Genomic DNA, 17,879 nt, shown 5'->3' on the forward strand with positions numbered 1-17,879 from the left:
AAGAGAGCTAGGAACATAACAGAAGACAAAACGGCAGTTACCACAACAATAGAATTTATTGCATTAAAGCAGATTAAAAATAATGAGACTACAGTTTATTAACAGACTGTAGTCTTGTCAGGATGCATGTTTAATCAGCAAACAAAAAGAGTGCACGGGCTGCTGTGTTTGTACGAAGTTTATATACAATGGAGTGTAATCTGATAGCATGACGTGTGTGTGCGTGTGTGTGTGTGTCTGTGCCTTTTAACACAGAGAAACATTTTAACATAAAGTGAAGCCTTATTTCAAAGTGCCTTTACAAAACTACAGATAGGTACAAAGGATGCGGTGTAGAGGAGAGTAGAGAGGGTGGAAGAGATGAGCAAAGTGACAAAAGGAGGGAAGTGACGGAGCTACCCTCCGTCTGATGTGTGTGGTAGTGTGTGATGGTCTGTGTGTGCGTGAGCGTGCTTTTTAGAGTGTGTGCCTGAAGGAGGGAGAGGGTGGGACTGAGCGCCGCTAAGGGTGTCAGATAAAGACGGAGCGTCCACCACGTTGTCGGCTGGATACAGCTGCATCACCGCCCCCTCCTGGGCTCCTTCTTTACTGCAGGACTGGCAGCTGCAGTGGAAGATCCTCTCCACCAGCTTATCCACATGAGGAGACTCTTCACTGCCTGGGCAATCCAGAGTCACCTGTTCACATACACAAACGCACTCTCAGTGACCTGCTACAAACTGCCTACTTCATCCCAACTGAACATTGTTTGGTTCTGTATTCAAAGCCACTACAAAGAACTATTTTTTTTTTTCTGTTGACTCTGGACAAAAGATGATGGGATGAAACAGGATAAACTTTTTGTTTTAGTGCCGTGCTGCACCACCAGACTACAGAGCAGACTCCTAAATTCGTCCTCAGAACTGTGCCATAAAAAGCAATTTATGACTTATCTGTCACAGATAAACTGAAATCCGACCTGGTGACAGACATTAAAAAAACACTAAAACAATTATTCAGAAACCAATCTTCTCACTGATGGTTTTTTTTGCTTCTGGAGGCCATGTAGAGGGGATCCATATTCAGACTGTTTTATAACCAGTTAGAAGTAGCCTGTAGTACATTTGAACCTTCCCTTTGTTATACACTGACTGGTAATATTTTTTCTACTTTTGGCTTGATCTGCAGCTATTTTAATATACATATAAATATAGGTATAGTAATTTCTTATCATTCTATTTTTACTACTTACTGCTAAAATGTTTGGTTTTTTTAGAAACTGCTGTAACCTATTAATGGATAAAATCTGTTCAAAATAGTGGGATTCTTATTTTCTTTCAATCAACTAACTGATTTATCGACTAATTGTTATAGCTCTATCTTCCTTCTTAGGAAATACAGTTTTTACAATATACACATCCTGCTTTCTGTAGACCACCTGCCATCTTACTCCTTAGTGTTGTGGTTTGCTTTATTAAAGACAGTCTTCTTCAGTTTCTAAGAAACTGATTGCACCATGACTGTATTGTCCACGGACTAAAGACATTTCTGAAAAAAAAGTCATATAAAATAAACAGAAAACATAAACCCCCTATAATCCAAAGCATTGCACAAGCTCTTGTAGCTCTACCAGACCTCACGCAATTTCCCCTCACTGTTATCATTACCCACTGAAAGTGATCATTCAGCTGTTTTATCAAGATCAACCACAAGTGCCAAAGCAGCATGGAGCAGTCTCCTCTTTCATGAGAGCTGACGTTGTTGTTGTTTCGAACTGAATTTTGTTTAAAGTCCTGCAACAACAATCATAACCACAGACATAAACATTAATTTCCAGATAATTAGAAGTAAGGTGAGAGTGTAAATGCACTTTCTCTGGCCTTTCTCATGGAACAAAAATACTAAGAAAAGTAATGAATCTATCAGGTAACAGCAGTGCACTCCAAAAGATACAATATTTTCCAGTGAAATTTGAGGCTACTTCACCTGCGGTCCCACCCGCCGAGCCTACCTGGCAGCTTTCCAAACTACATACACCTCACTACAAAGCCTTTGTTGTCACAAGACTGGATTCCTTCTGGTTGAGAGGGACAATGAGCTTCAGAGGAAAATAAAATACAGGCTGATGGTTCATAGGGAACCGCAGAAAATGTGACAGAGATCTATTCAAAAACCTCCATTTATGGTTTTATTTTCTTCTGGTATGTGTTCACTGGTGAGCAGTGATTGCCATCTTTTATGTTGGAAACTTGCGGTCTGTGTGTGAGTTTGACGAGTCAGTGTTGGTGTGTGCTTGCTACATGAGCTAATGTGCAATAACTCTTACCACTTCCCACTGTGTCTGGGCAGGCATGCAGGAGTCACAGTGCACCAGAGACTCGGTCGACTGTGGGAACGTGTTGGGGACGCTGTAACTGAAACACTGGCCCAGACAAGCTCTGTGAGGAGGAAAGAAGGCATTGATTTCATTGTTCCTACAGACACGACGTTCATGCCAGTGTAAGAAAAGGCTATAGATGTCTGGTATCCTCAGGCCAAACATGATCACACAAAAGAGATTTATTTACAAATGTAAGGTGAAGCACTAGTCAACTTCAGATTATAAACGTAAATCATGATTACGATGTTGAATTCCCCAAATACTATTGTGTTAAACATGCGGAGTGGTGTGCAAAACTTCTACTTATGTCACAGGGAAGAATTAATATCAATGTAGTGAAGTTACCCTCTAGTAGAATAACTAATGAGCTTCAACCCAACTATATTCTTTCAATCAAATTACTTGAAGGCAGACTAGAGAGTTATATTTGCATGTTTTGTCTATTGTCAACAGATCAGGCATTTAAATAAAAAACAAATATGGTGCTCTTTTTTTTTTTACTTACTGTCAACAAATACCATTAAAAGAACAAAACAAACAATGAAGTGATTTATACTTTCTGTGTCAGCCAAAGCCCGAAATAGCGTCTTTCTTCACTGTTTCCAAAAACTACTAAAAACACACGACTGAGCCACAGCACTGCACTGGGTGACATGTTCCCTTGTTAAAATAATCATGGGCTTTGTAATTTATTTTCAGTCCCACAGACACCGTCCCGCTGCTGTAAATTACTCACTAGAGCAACAAATAAGCAGCATAATATAGTCCTCAAGAAATGCACTAATTGATTCTGTGTGAGTATTGTTTGCTGAAACATTTTAATAGTCTTTTTATATATATATATATATATATATATATAAAATAGTAAATAATCCTGACAAGTTTTTAAACAATTATGTCGTCAGTCGGCTGAATGCCACGAATAGGTCAGGAAAGACAGAAACTACTGCAAGACAGATGAGCACATTGTCAGTATTTAGTCTTTTCATGGGATTTGCTGACAAAGAGATTTGCTGAGAAAAACATGAATATCTCCACAGTGCCTCCAGTTTTCCAATTCATCTCTGGTCTTTAAATTTAATTATCAAACCATGCAGGCAGACACTGATCGTGTCTTTCGTACAAAGATGTCTGTACAGAAATCAACAAGCAGAGTTGAGACTTTCCCAGCATTCTGTAGCGGAGGTTATTTCTTTCTTCCTCTTACTTTTGAGATTGTAGCACACAAACAAGTGCAATTAACTGATTAGTGTCAAGTTTCTGCATGTTGATTTTGTACTTGGCTGAAAATAATGGGAACTTAAAAACTTCCTAAAGGCAGAAAAATACACATATGGAAAATACTGTTTAAATTCTTTACAATTGGTTAATAATAAAACAAAATATGTGCTTATGTACTAAACTGACTGATCACACTATTGATGAACTACAGAATATCTATTAACCATTTACAAAGCATAAACATCAGTTGCAATTTTACAATAAACAATTGCTTAATAAATGGTATATAAGGCATTTTGATTGTTTTTTAACTGCGTTAGTAATTATAAAGAGTCCTGCTGTTTCAATTATGTTGATTTATATATAATTTCTTTCAAATAAAAGAATATATTCATGGCAAGTTTTTTAAAAATGTACAACTTCAGTTGGCTGCACGCCACAGATAGTGGAGTCAGACTACTGCAAGACAGATGAACACATTGTCGGTGTTAGTCTTTTCATTTGTTGACAATAAAAAGCATGAATATCTCCAATTGTTTAAAGGTTGTAGAGCACAAACCAGTGTAACAGACTTGTTTGAAGTCTCTGCAAGTTGATTTTTATACTTAAAGCTGCTGTAAGTGTAATCCCTTCTCTCTTCTCTACGTCACCCCTTGAACATGCAGCGATAATCGCAGACGGCAAACAGGAGGAAACTGCTCTCTGATGTTCACTAGCAGACAGGACCGCCTCTTTGTGGAGTTCTCTGTCCTGATTGGATAAAGTGGGCAGGGATACCAGAAAATGTATTATCTCTTTTACTGCAAGAAACATGGGTTACTGACCAGACACTTTATAACAGTGATAACTGTTGGAATATAGAGCTATTTAATAATTATTTATTTTAAATGTCACTTACATCAGCTTTAACTGAATTTAATGGGAACTTATAACTTGCTAAAGATAAAAACATACACAAATTAGACAAAACAAATAGAACAAAATAAATCAAAGAACACATGTTTGTAGTAAACTGACTACAACATGCAAAACCCATATAGTGTGGTACATTATACGTTTAAGTACCATGATACTTTTGATACACCAACACCATTGTGCTCTTCTATCTGAATGAGACAACTGAGGATGCAACTTGGTGACATCTAGACATTTCCGGGTGATTCACTTTTTTTCTGCTGCACCGACAGATTGTCAGCCAGACGGACAGAGAGCGAGACAGAGAGGGCCTTCATCCTGACCTGTTTTGAATAGAGCGAGGCTGACATCCCGTGTGCCCGACTATCTGTGTGATGTTCTTGGCTTCGCACCAGGCGCTCTTGTCAGGGAACAGCGCCAGGCGGTTGATGTGTGCAGGCGGTGCCGCTGAATACAGTGCAAACAGTGCGCAGCAAATCTGAATCCTCTGCCACATGACTGCACCTAAAGGGGCAGAAAACCACAGCATGTTACTACTGTGTTCACCCTTGTTCCACACAAAAACAAAGACAAGGGAGTAGACACAAAATCTCTTGACGTTTTCAGATGGTTTTAGTTAATCCTAAATTTGAACATGTCCCTGCAGATGTGGATTGACAACTTCCTGGTGATTAAGCAGCTTGAAACCTAGATGACCCTGGGCTTCATATTTAACTTATTGGAATAATTAATAGACACAACTTCTTCATTATGTGAGTCACCAGTTGCATAGAGAACATTATAGCAGGTTTATATTGTCCCAAAAGAGACAATAAAATGGGGGAGGGTGGCAAATGTCTGCTCCAAACCACCTGACTCCAAGTCTGCTTCTCCTTCACCCTCTTCTTTAAAAATACCTCAAGGAGTCACGTCATTTACAACCTACAAAATGTTTTTCTGCTGCTGCTTATAAAAAGAAGGCCCAGTGGTCACCCACGTCGACTCCTTTACACACTTTGCAGCACTTCCATATGTCTCTGACACAATCACAGCCCTGTCATCAAGAATCAATAGAGATCTGGAGATGAAGTGGCTGCTGGCCTGTGCAGTTTTGAAGAGAAAGACCTCTATTTAACAAACACCTCCAGACAAACAGCGAGACTTAACGTGGCTGTCTTTAAACGCAGCACACTGTGCAGTCTGAGCACCCTGTGGATGTTACTGTTAAAGTGGTAACGCGTTACAGTAACGAATTACATTGGTTAGTGTTTCAAATGGAGTATGTCACGGCTAAAAAATGTTTATCTGTCCCGGGCATTTCATAAACTGACAAAAACTTTTTAAAGAGTTTAATCTCAATTTCCAATCTCGTGACGGGGCAGTTTCCGTGAACGTAACGTAACGTAACGCTACGTCAATATCGAGTACATTTAATGGCTGTAAGTTAAACGTTGCTTTCTAATGTTCTGTTACACGGCTGAAGAGGGGTTTAAAAAATATTATTTTGCCTCAGATATCACACCGTCCACTTCAATTTAGCCTTTCCCTGATTTTTCACCGGCGAGTTTAAGGTTTTTAAGTGGAGTTACTTTGGCAAATGAGAAAAGTTGAAACCGTCATTTTAAAAAATGTGAAGCAAGCTAACCAACGGATGGAAAGTAGGCTAGCAAGAAGAAAAGGCAGCATAATGTGCTGGAAAGCATCTCTCAGTGGGTAAGTACAATTACAGGAGTAATGATAAAGTTACTTTTCAGCCTAGTAACGAGTAGCAGAGTACTTTCTGAGTGACCCCAACAGCGGTCGTAGTTGTCACACTTACCGCCGCTCTCCGACCCCTGGGAACAGCCAGTTGAGCACTGCGCAACGTCCCGCTGAGCTGAGCCCCCTCACCGAAACCTGGACACGGGCTCCTAAAACCGGAGGATGCGGCTCGTCGTGCGCTGATAATTGAGGGAATGTATGAGCACTTCGTGAACGGCGAGGATAAACCCGAGCCCAGTCTGTCATAAAACAGTTACATCATCCGGAAAGAAAAAGAACCGTCCAGTCCGACGGGGAAGGATGGGGAGATGGGGTCGGTTATGAACGCTATCTCATCCCCGAGTCCATCAGCTCAGACCGTCCCCTCCCCTTTGTTCTCCTCCCGTGCACGGCTAAATCCCCCCGTAAGTCCTCTGAAGAACACTTTCCAAGTTGCCTTTTGTCGTAAAAAACTCTGAAGCCGGGGTTAGGCGCGGTTGAGCCCTTAGACAGGGGTCCTGCTGTGCCGTTTCTGGACGAAGGAAAGCGGGGAGGGAGGGGAACTGCTGGGAAAGGTTTCAAATGTTTCCCCAAGTTGCAGCGAGGCGAGAGCGCAGATCATATTTACCGAACAAAAAATGCAAATATAACAAGATTACACAAACAGGGGAAATTTACAGTCATGCGTCCGCTTGCATCTGGCACCACTTATATGTGTTTTAAGAAACAAAACTATATCACTTTTAACACAGTATGATAACCTGTCCTAATGAAATGAACAACTGGAGAACAGATGTGAACATACCTTTTCACACACTTCCCTCAAGCAGCTGAAATTCTATGAATTGCAGATTACTTACTCATGACGACTCCATCTAATTAAGGGCCGTCAATGTCTGCAGTGAGACCACTGACAGCCTTGCTGAAAGGCTTAATTATTCCTGGTTTGGCTGACTTATCAGTGTGCTTCTTTAAAATCCTATTTAAATGGAAATACTTCTCAAAATAAGTTAGGTATATGTGGATTTTTTTGGTTTTCACTTGATTGCTTATTCTGTGACATAAAAATAATTTGTTTATAAAATGTATTTGACTTTTATTGCATGCCCATATCCCATTATCCCTAACTAACTTCAGGTTTTGCATGTGGAATATTATATGGGATTTGGAATATGATGTCCAAGTCAGTTTTAGTGGTAGATTTCAGTGTCTTTTCTGGTCCCAAATTGACAGTAAAATTCAGTGGGGTAAGAAGTATTCATATCCTCAAGGAAAAGCCAATACACATACCACAATGTGGAATTACACTCCCATATAAGATCTGCCCAAAAGTATTGAAAAGCTAAAAAGTATTTCAAGTCGTCATTAGTGTTACGCAGGCTTGTGTGTAGGGACATTTACTCAAGTGCTGCACTTAAGTACAAACTCAAAATACTAATTAAGCATTTTCATTTTATGTTATGATATACTTCTAGATCTACATGGTATTTCTTCCTCAACTTATTTAACAGTTACAGGTACTTATATATAACAGTCACAAAATCTAGGATTAATTTTTAAAATATGATGCCTTTACATCAAACTACCTGACAGTATATAAAGGCCTTGTTAAAATTAGTTCCACCTCGACTGACTACAGTTAAAGTGTTCATACACATTCAAAATAACATGATAATGTAACAGTATAACAATAACAGGGAGGTTTTCTTCTGCAAAGATTTTACTTTAAATACCTGTAAGTACATTTTGCTGATAGTACTTTTAAATAACATTTTCACTGCTGGACTTTTACATGTACTTGAGTATTTTTAGTGAGTAAAAGATATGAATAATTCCTCCCTCACTCTTTGTGACTTGTCTATGAGGTCTGTTGTATCTGTAAGAGGTAGGTTGAAGTAAGTCATGCATCATAATTCCATGACCTTTGTTTAATACATCTTTATTTGCAAAAAAAAAAAAAAAAAAAGCAGAGGGGGCAGATGAGACACAACGCCCTGTCCTGGGAAACATATGATTTGTCCCTCCCAACATATCACTGTTACCACGACAATGTAATTTTATATGATCAATAAAACCTCAGAACCTCCTGCCCTCTCCCCAAAATAATAATTACCTCAAATTCAAACAGCTTGCAGACACAGGTAGATGTTACTGTGGCTAGCTAGTAAACTAAATAACAAAGACTTGCCTGCCTGTATATATATATATATACACATATATATATGCAATCAAACACATTTATAGCTGTCACCAATCTTCATTTTTGCTGCTTTAAATTATAGGCAACTCTATGTTATTTAGTTTACTAGCTAGCCACAGTAACATCAACCTGTGACTGCAAGCTGTTTGAATTTGAGGTAATCTGAGAGGCTGACAATGACAGAGTATTTATTTTACAGCACTGCTTTTGGTGGCCTAGAGAATTACTCTTGGAAAATGTAATGTAATTGCCCCATTCAAAGTTGACATCAGGTAATGTAATAACAATAAATGTGCTGTAGTGGAGCAAAAAGTACAATATGTTCATCTGAAATTTTTCTAGATACACACGGCGAAATGTGGAGTCCACGTGCCTCAAGTAGAGCACTTTACTAAATCAACTCATTTTGATTCCAGGCTCTTTGGCTTTTTAAGGCAACAACATCAGTAGCAGCAGCAGCAGCTCCAACCTGAAGTCCTGCAGCAGCACACATGGCATGTCTGGTCTTATTTTTCATGCCAGACATTCACCAACCCTGACTGAACAGTTACGAGCCATTAGATGAACAAATGTGATTAAGTAGCATTATTAGTCTGGTACTTATGACTCATCATAGAGAGGTTTTCAGACAGGCACAGACAGGTAAGGCCAAGGGGTTTTGGCTGCCCTGTTACACCTCAGCTGTGTCGATGGTGGTATCACTCACCCTCCCGCACACACACACCTCATTCCTGCACTTCATCCTACCAGCGCAGCCTTGCTTACAGGTGTTCAGCCGGGTTTGTGTCCATAGGCACCTCTATCTATTTCACGCTTCACTTGCAAACAAATATTTTAATGGACCGGGGACGAGTGACATGGCTTAATTTCTGACATGAGAAATGTTTTTACCGTGAAGGATAGTGTGTGTCTGTAATAGAGAGGGTGCGTGCAGCACTGTTTTCTTTGATGTGAAAGTGTAAACCATGTGTTATGTACGGAGTGCAAAGTGCAGAACTCACCTGTTTGTAATAAGACCGAGCTCCAGTCCAGAAATGGCATTCCTCTGCATTCCACAGATTCTGCTTCACCAGGGGGCTGGATAAATGTGTGCTCGTGCACACGCTCACACAAACAATCCCTCTCCTCTCCTCTCCTCGCAGGCCCGTGCAACCACACATAAGTGATCAATCACACTCAAAACAATCTCGGCAAATGGACACACGGCCAATGAATACACGAGACGTGAGATTCTTCCTGATATGAAGAAATGTGCTTTTTCAACTCCCTGTGACGAAAACAGTCAGTCACAGCAAAAACGCCAGCACACGCAACTCGAAACAGGACTATAAAGCATGAAATACTGTGCAAATGCTTGGTCTAGCATGAGTGGAGAGCAGACTTGGTCTACATAAAGAAGTCCACACATTCATGGTGTTCAGAGAAACCTACATCTGTTAATAAGAAAATAGTTTGCTGTAAGAACATACACATTGTTCCTTCTCTTTTTTTTCCAACACTAGCATTATTCTTTCACCAACTGCATTTTCTTTATTCCATCATTGTGTGCAACTTTCCTTCCTTCCTCCCACTCTGTAACAGGGCTGCAGATGCTGAACCTGGCCCTCATTCCAAAACAGCAGGAGTCCGAGTCTCCCAGCTCATTAACACACAAAATTACGTCCCACCCCCAAACCACATTTCATTCTTCTTTAACATGCACAGAGAAAAGCAGAGAGAGAAAGGTTTTTTTTTCCATTATCACTTTATTAAATATACACTCATAGGCCTTTGATAAACACAATGAGGGCATCATCGGACATTAGTGCTAGGACAGAAATGTGCAGCAAAACAACAGAGGACGAGACTAAAACAGATGATAAACTTCATGGCAAATCCTTATGTTCTTCAGTCCTTCACTACTGGTCCTGTAAATGAACATCGACAAAAAAATTATGTATAATTATGTGTTAGCGTGTCACAAACATCTGACACACAACACAACTTCACCTTCTGTACTCACCTTTACCATGCGGCCATGAATCAGGTATGGTGACCTGAGGTCATGCTGGCAGTTGGCGTAACCCATACCCAGTCCCAAACCTGAACCGAATGAGACGGGCCACGTGCGACCTGTGGGAGAAAAACATATTTAAAGTATGTGCTTACAACAAAAGTCCAGCATTTATATCAACTCCAAAATGAGATATACATATTTTTCCTCTTACCTGTAGTGCCATTTATCCCTCTAGATTGTTTTGGTGCAAGTTTTGAAGATATTGGCGAGATGTAGTAGAGATGTCTCCTTTCCCTCGAATGTAACGGAACTAGATCACATTCAGCTTGAGATGCTTGTGTGGCTACATTTGAAAAATTATCAGCAGCCATGTCTCTTTCCACAAATCATGATGCGGTTACTCAAGATAAGAAATAGACCTTGTTGTGAGCATGATGGAACCATTTTCTTTCTACTGAACTACACCAGTCAACTGCATCACTGCACAAATGGAAGCGTGAATTCATAAAAAGTCTTAATCGATAATATTCTGAATTACACAGATGTTCTTTTACGGAGCTAATAACAGGAGGTTTTTCATGGGACTGAGACATTTTGCTTCCTTGTCATCTCTTATCGGGCAGATGACTCTGATGACATGGAGGCCACAAGCAACGGTTACCTTTTTATTATCTTAACATCAGTCCCTTTTTCAAAACTCAGCGCAGACCAAATGCTGTTCAAGCACTGATTTACAAGAGATGGAAAGATTAACAAGCCAACGGCCTTAACTTCCACATGTCATAGCATTTAGCCTGAACAGAAGAGTGTCCTGGCGTCTTCACCTGGCTGTCACATTTACATCACATGAGACAAGCCAGAGCCGATTAATAACCTAAATAATGCAGGGTCAAATGACCTGGGACTAAATCCTCCATATACAAATACACATTGCCCTCAAAAGCCATATGTTAGCAGGCGTTAGTGGGTTTTTTGGGTATAAGCTAGCTAACATTACAGTTCAGCCGAGGAGGACGGCGTTAATGTTTTCATCCTGCTCAGCCACAAGCACAGGCCTCTGGTCCATGCATAGATGACCACTTCCTTCTGTGGGGTGATACAGTTGGGGGGGTGTTGTTTGCTAGAAAGAAAATAGTTCCAACATGAAACTGAACACAACAAGGTCTGTGAATAATCTTGAGTAACTGGGTCATAATTTTGGAAAGAGACATTGCTGCTGAGTTTTTCAAATGTATTTTTTGGCGCTTTCAAGCGCCACAAGCTGCGCGCCATCTAGTTCCATTATATTAGAGAGAAGACAGACATCTTTACTGCAGATATCTCCATAACTCTCAACTCACACCATAACAATCTAGATGGAAAAAAATATAGCAGCACAGTTAAGTGGAAAAATATGTACTTGTGATTTTAAGGTGAACTGTCCCTTTAAGAAAGAGCACTTACGTTTAAAAAAAAGGACAGAGAACACAATGCCCACACCGAGGCCAGTTACTGCAAAGAAGAAAAGAAAGTATGAGTGATTAAACTACACATTTAAATGACTTAAGTACTGAGGTAATGTGATCATGTCTGATCCAGAAAAAAAAACAGCTGGCGTAGATGTAAATCTGTCGTAATGAGGTCAGCGGGGGTGCCGCTATTATGTTTGATGCAAGAGCTGGTAAATAGCACAAGTTTGCAAGACATTGCTCATTAGGAAAAGAGAGGGAGAGAAAAGCCACAAGAACTTCCAAGAAAGAGAGAAAACTGTAAAAGGGGGGCAAGAGAGGGGGAAACAACAGTGCCTATGAGGCAGAGGGCAGGAGAGGTGATGGGTCAATGAGTGCACCTAACAAGAGTGAAGGTAAAGATGTCTGGACCCAGTATGGTCATGCAGAAGGTTCGTCAGTGGCACAGAAGTTGGCTGAGTTGTTTGAAGTGCTCGGACTGGAGTAGGATCTTGAGGAGGAATGTGTTTGTGCGCTTAGCTTCACCTCGCTGCAGGCCACACCACACCCAACAGAAGGCCAGCCAGCACAGAAAACACATAAAAACAGCCATTTGGGCCCCTCCGACTCTTAATTGGATTCAGAGAGCTATGCAGCATGACCGATTCGCCTGAACCAGAACCCTCAAACTGTTCTCTATTACACAACTTACAAATGTCCAACAAGACCACAAAAGATCCCAAACACCATCATTATCAGTACAGATCAACAGTAAATCATTGTCCTCTGTGTCCATTTCAAGCAAAGATTCAGTTAAATTTAAGGCTGTCCGTCTGTTGCAGCCTCCGTCTTTCTTTGCTCTTCAGCCAGCGCATTTCTGAAGCCTCTGATTTTCCACTGACAGTAGTAACAGTAATAACGTTGGCAAAAAATATGAGGTCAGATCAACATCTCATTTTGGGAATTCTTTCTCTTTGTCTTGACATCTCCCAGTGGGATAGATTAGAACAAAAACATTTGTGCTGGAGCAGAATGAAATATAGAACCCACAGGCCAGAAAACAGTAGGTTTTGCCAGAAAATAAAGTCAAGAGCTAGTAATTGTTTTGTTATTCATCTGTTCATTATTTCAAGTACTCTTTTGAAATTACATCAATGAAGACATTCAATTTCAATCATTGTCATTTTGTGAATTTAGCTAAAATTGCAACCTGAGTCAAATAAATCTGGCACATGGCTTTTGCTCAACATAGCAGTTTTAACATGTTTGTGACAGCATGTTTTTCGCAGAGCTTATCAATTTTCTGTGTGTTGGAGGGGACACAGTTTACGGTTTGCACAGCTGGAATGTAAGAAATAATTTTACCTAACACGACTGGGTGGCAGCCATTACTGGGAAGTAATATGAATCTTTTTTTTTTTTTTGTTATGGTTCGCAACAATTTTATTTCCAGTCTTTAGCTATGCTGGCTGGCGATATAGGTCTAGGGATGGCACAGTCAGTCTGACAGTTGGTCGACCACTTTGGTCCTGACTGAAAACACTAAACAGATTCCGCTGAAAATTTGACTTGCCACGGTCATTACTTCACAACTCCTTGTGGTATAAGCTTCTCTAAACTGCATTAACACCGATTGAAAAGACTGCAGTGGCCCATAGTTGTGTCCTTCCTTTAAACATTTCAAGTCCAGAACTGCACTCTCATTTCTTGGCAGTTTTTGGCTATTTTACATTGTCATGGTGGCAGACATCAAACAGACAAGTTTCAGTCAGTGAGTGTGATAAAGAGGCCCTGGGCAAAGACTCTCTGCAGTTCTTAATACATTGTTTCATCTCAGTTAGCGTCACATTCAGTTAAACTGATGATGTATTGAATTAATTCCTGCACTTTGCCTTTTAAGGATACTTATACCGTTCTCGTGGGCAACATAATGTGAATCGTATCGTTAGTTTCTCTGTGAATCCCACCCCTACATTTGGATGAATTGCTGTTACATTTTAAACAGACTTTTCCTCTTGTGCCATCATTGACATGTGTGTTTTTTGACTTAATTCTGGTGCCAGATCCTAATTAACTTTCACAGAGGAGCAACACAAAGCATCTTGACTGGAAACATCTCAAACTAGGACGGTTACTGCACGGCCCAGGGCCGGTTCGACAGCTAGTGATTAAAACCACCAAGAACTTCACCGGTACCCATCCACAGAGAATGACAGACATCAGCGAGGTGAGATTACTGCACAGAGCCCAGAGGATACAAAAACACAACACCCAACCCAGCCACAGTTTGTTCACCTTGCTGCCATCTGGCAAAAGATACAGAAGTAACCGCCGTCGTACCACCGGAGTAAAGAGCAGGTTCATAACACAGGCTGCGACATTCCTCAGTTCACCATTAACACGATTTTCCAAAACAGATGTAGCAGGACTCAATCATTTGTTTTTGTTTTTTTAAACCCTTGTGATTTCAAAAAATGACAATAAATGTACCTTGTACGTTCATATATTGCTTCCATCATTATGTTATTATTACACTAGTAGAAGATTAGTGCTGGCCTCTCCAACGCTATCGTTCACAAGTTCCTCAAATTAGATACCACGTTCCTACACATAACACTGTTATTTCCTTTTAGGAGGAGGATATTGTGGATTTATTCTCTCTGTCTACCAATAGTGCACATGCAGCTGTTTTTTTTCTCTCCCTTTAGTTTGATTCAACATCTCTCTTGGTCATTTTACTTTAATCATTGTCCAGCATACAGTATGCTGCAGAGTTTCGCTGGCTACTCAAGACACATTGGTACAGCTGCCAGTTTGCTACACACAGTGAGCTCAAAGAAATGCCACAATGCAGATGTTTCTCCTCCTAACAAGAAACATATTTTACTGTACTGAAGTTGACATCACTTAGTGTCTTTCAGAATAGATTGATTTCAGCTCTAAGAATTTCAATGATGGCCCAACGCTGTTTCAAATACTGCCGATAAACTCCTCCATAAAGACCACATCATGATCTGCTTTAAACTGCAGCACAGTGTGTTCAATCAACTCTGACTGGTTAAGTGAAGACTAGAGTCGAGGGAGGAAAAGAAAACATCTACTAATTATGGTCCTAAATAAAATTCCAAATGGTTTTGGCAGTAAATTTAAATATGTCTGTTGTGAACTTTTTAGAACGGTGTATTATTCTTTTGCTATACAGTTTATGAGTGGAAATTGAAATTAAAAGTAAATATTACAACATGTTTTCATTGTGTGGCGACAGTATAACAGACAGAAGAGAGACTTGTACAAATATTGGTCAGTTGGCTCTTTTCTTTCACTTCCTCTACCTCCTTCTGATAACAGGCCATATTCGACTAAATATAATTTCAAATGTGGACTTGTCCACTTCTCATCATGCTAATGTGTTAACGTTATGTTTTGTTTCTACTTCTCCAGTTGGTGCCTGAACTGCTGGAGCATCAGTTGCCAAACAAAATCATAAAAGTGCTCTGACAAATAGGAACACATTGCTCACCAGTAGACCATCACCACCACTGGCTTAATGCTATTTGCTAGAGTAGGGCAATCTGGTTAAAAAATAAGTATAAATGACATCTCTAATTAAAAAGTACTTCATAAATGCTCCGACTGGGTTACACAATCAAATATCATGATATTTTTAACGAATACCTTGATATTAATATTGAATGTTGAATGAAAATGTTTCACAAAACATTAACACAATGACATTTTTGATAAATAATCATCAATAATGTGGATATAATGACGAAGTTGGTAAAAGGCAAGTATGAGAACAAGCAGAACAGTGTGGTAAGTTCAGAAATCACTTCGCTGTAACGCAGCCTTTAAAACCATGTAAGGAAAACACTTATGCCATGTGGGAACATAATGATGTCCAAAATCTAAGACAATATATAGTCTCAATAATTATAATTTTGACATCTTGCCCAGGCCTAATTCAGCTATATTAAAACATAATATACACATAGAGTAGGAGGGGACACAATGAGCTGAGACTGGGCAGACTAATTGCACAACTGCTTCTTTCTTCTATCTGAAATTTTTTATGCTGCCACCGTGGCCAGAACTCCCACGCATGATAGGTTTTAAATCTCAGTGGGAATATTTCTGGCAAAATAAAGGTTAAATAAAATAAAACACTGTCATTCTGACTAAAAGATTTATCAGTTTCCAGGGATTTAAGCGTTTTGATATGAATGTGGTGGTCTGAGATGAATCTGTCTGAACTAAACAGGTGTTTCTGGTATTTTGTGCCATTTAGAGATCTTTTAGAACATTACGAACTCAACTGCAAGACTGTTGCCCTTTGCTGGAATGTAACCTGTAATATATTGATTGAAAATGTCAGAAGCTTGGGAGAAAGACTGGAAGTGGACACAAATGTCCTTTACAGTTTTAACAAATGTAGGCTACACCCTCCATACTGTCACTCCACAAGTGACTTTGATCAGTAACTGTCCAGGCTGACACACTTTGGTCTTGTTTAATCATAATGTTCCCCCAAATAACAAAACAGGTAACGCTAGTTGTATTCATTCAGCGGTAAGTGCACACTTGACCTCAGTAAACTGGCATGGTCATACAGATGTCCCGTAGATAAGGACCTCGACTGCAGCCTCTGAGCTGTAGGGAAGCTTATTTACCGGGAGAAATATGCTGCAACATGCTTCGCAGTAATGTAGAATAAATACATCACATTTATGAAATGACATTAACCTGTTTTCACGGCTGTATCAGCAAGACAGCGGTCCCATTTCCGTCCGTGTTCGTCCGCCATGTTTTCTGCTGTCGGAAAGCTCTATGAAATCTCGCGAGAGAAATGTCAAGTCACATGAGCTCACCCCACCAGCACCGAAGTCAGCTCCTCCACTCATTAGTTTCCAGCTTATTTATGATAAATACACTTCATAGTTTTTTTGCTATGACTATGTTGTCACTTTATGATACTTATTCTTTATGTGAGGGAACTTGATTTGTCACCTTCTGTTTAGAAAGCTGGATATACATACATTAGAATAGAAGTTACATGTATGGGCCCCCTCTGTTCATGTAACCTTGTCTCTAACTATGACTGGATTTTAAAGTGCTGATGGATTTCATAAACTATTAGAAAAATAATTTGAATTGAGAGAACTGGTATTGCTCAAATTTTAACAGGCCTACATCTGACTTTATATGATAAAAGTTCTTCTTTCCATCACAACTTCTTGATTGTTTTCACTGCTGGTGCAAGTGTTCCCCATCCTGCCTATATGCATACTATATGCACAGGAAACGATGCATGCATGCACAACGTGTTGCACCTCTGCTGCTGAAGAGAAAACTCAGTTCCCATTTTAGAGAGGGAAGAATATTGTGTTTGACAATACAATCTTTCTTTCTTGGAATATGTTTTGGCCGAAGCTAATCTATCGTGGCATATTTTGAGTAATAAAATGAGCCTCACCTAGTCTTTCAAAAACACTCGGTTCATTAGCACCACTAATCGTTTTGAAGATTTTTGCTGAATTTGTTCTCCTCTTATAAACATCCAGCAGACTGGATGCTGGAAGCTAAAGTGGTGCTTACCACACACAGTCAATAATATACAGATGTTGGTGAAGTTTACAAGCCGGTTTCACATTTACAAACAATCCAGGATGCATGCGCAGCTTCAAGGCAGAGTACATTCATACAATGTCATGATAGCTTTGATATAGGAATGTTGAGAAATAAATGACAAATATTTATAAATAATACAAAATTAAATATTTGGAAGTACACTTGTATAGGTCATTTGCCCATGTTTTTGATGACACACTTCACAATAGTTAACCCCTGAGAAATTAAAAAAAAAATTGTCCAGTCGTGCACTTCCCATAGAAGATATGTTTCTATTAACGGAATGTGAAGAGAAATGAAGTTGGAAATAGTAAATGTTGAAGGGGCATGATGTAGTTTTGGAAAAAAGTCAAACTCAGAATTTTTATATTACAATATTCATGAAGTAATGATACAAATCAGAGGAGGATCAGG

General features: G+C 39.6%; 2 protein-coding genes across 3 annotated transcripts; both read right to left on the minus strand.

Moving 5' to 3' along the window:
- Positions 1 to 37: 37 nt before the first annotated feature.
- Positions 38 to 9,470, minus strand: nbl1 (NBL1, DAN family BMP antagonist). Of its 2 annotated transcripts, none has more exons than XM_030419408.1 (4): positions 9,416 to 9,470; positions 4,819 to 4,999; positions 2,306 to 2,417; positions 38 to 677 (listed from the first exon to the last, which is right to left on the minus strand). In XM_030419408.1, the coding sequence occupies exons 1-4, from the start codon at positions 9,453 to 9,455 to the stop codon at positions 396 to 398; spliced, it is 615 nt and encodes a 204-aa protein (XP_030275268.1). In that variant the 5' UTR covers positions 9,456 to 9,470; the 3' UTR covers positions 38 to 395. The 2 variants fall into 2 exon arrangements, with proteins under 2 accessions (XP_030275268.1, XP_030275269.1); XM_030419409.1 differs by lacking the exon at positions 9,416 to 9,470 and adding an exon at positions 6,294 to 6,781.
- A 669-nt stretch (positions 9,471 to 10,139) lies between these two features.
- On the minus strand, positions 10,140 to 16,715 carry LOC115583041 (MICOS complex subunit Mic10-like). The gene is made up of 4 exons (XM_030419418.1): positions 16,581 to 16,715; positions 11,854 to 11,901; positions 10,417 to 10,526; positions 10,140 to 10,321 (listed from the first exon to the last, which is right to left on the minus strand). The coding sequence occupies exons 1-4, from the start codon at positions 16,639 to 16,641 to the stop codon at positions 10,313 to 10,315; spliced, it is 228 nt and encodes a 75-aa protein (XP_030275278.1). The 5' UTR covers positions 16,642 to 16,715; the 3' UTR covers positions 10,140 to 10,312.
- Positions 16,716 to 17,879: the final 1,164 nt, after the last annotated feature.

The sequence above is a fragment of the Sparus aurata genome, chromosome 6, assembly GCF_900880675.1.
Source record: "Sparus aurata chromosome 6, fSpaAur1.1, whole genome shotgun sequence".
NCBI lineage: Eukaryota > Metazoa > Chordata > Actinopteri > Spariformes > Sparidae > Sparus > Sparus aurata.

What these genes read in the sequence shown, in the direction of transcription:
- nbl1 (XM_030419408.1), bottom strand. Translation starts at nt 9,455, where the DNA reads ATGCCATTTCTGGACTGGAGCTCGGTCTTATTACAAACAG. An exon ending in CCTCGCTCTATTCAAAACAG is followed by an intron (nt 2,418 to 4,818) that starts GTCAGGATGAAG and finishes TCCTCCTCACAG; the next exon opens with AGCTTGTCTGGGCCAGTGTT. An exon ending in CCCAGACACAGTGGGAAGTG is followed by an intron (nt 678 to 2,305) that starts GTAAGAGTTATT and finishes GTATGTGAACAG; the next exon opens with GTGACTCTGGATTGCCCAGG.
- LOC115583041 (XM_030419418.1), bottom strand. Translation starts at nt 16,641, where the DNA reads ATGGCGGACGAACACGGACGGAAATGGGACCGCTGTCTTGCTGATACA. An exon ending in TGATACAGCCGTGAAAACAG is followed by an intron (nt 11,902 to 16,580) that starts GTTAATGTCATT and finishes TCTTCTTTGCAG; the next exon opens with TAACTGGCCTCGGTGTGGGC. An exon ending in CTCTGTCCTTTTTTTTAAAC is followed by an intron (nt 10,527 to 11,853) that starts GTAAGTGCTCTT and finishes TTTCTCCCACAG; the next exon opens with GTCGCACGTGGCCCGTCTCA.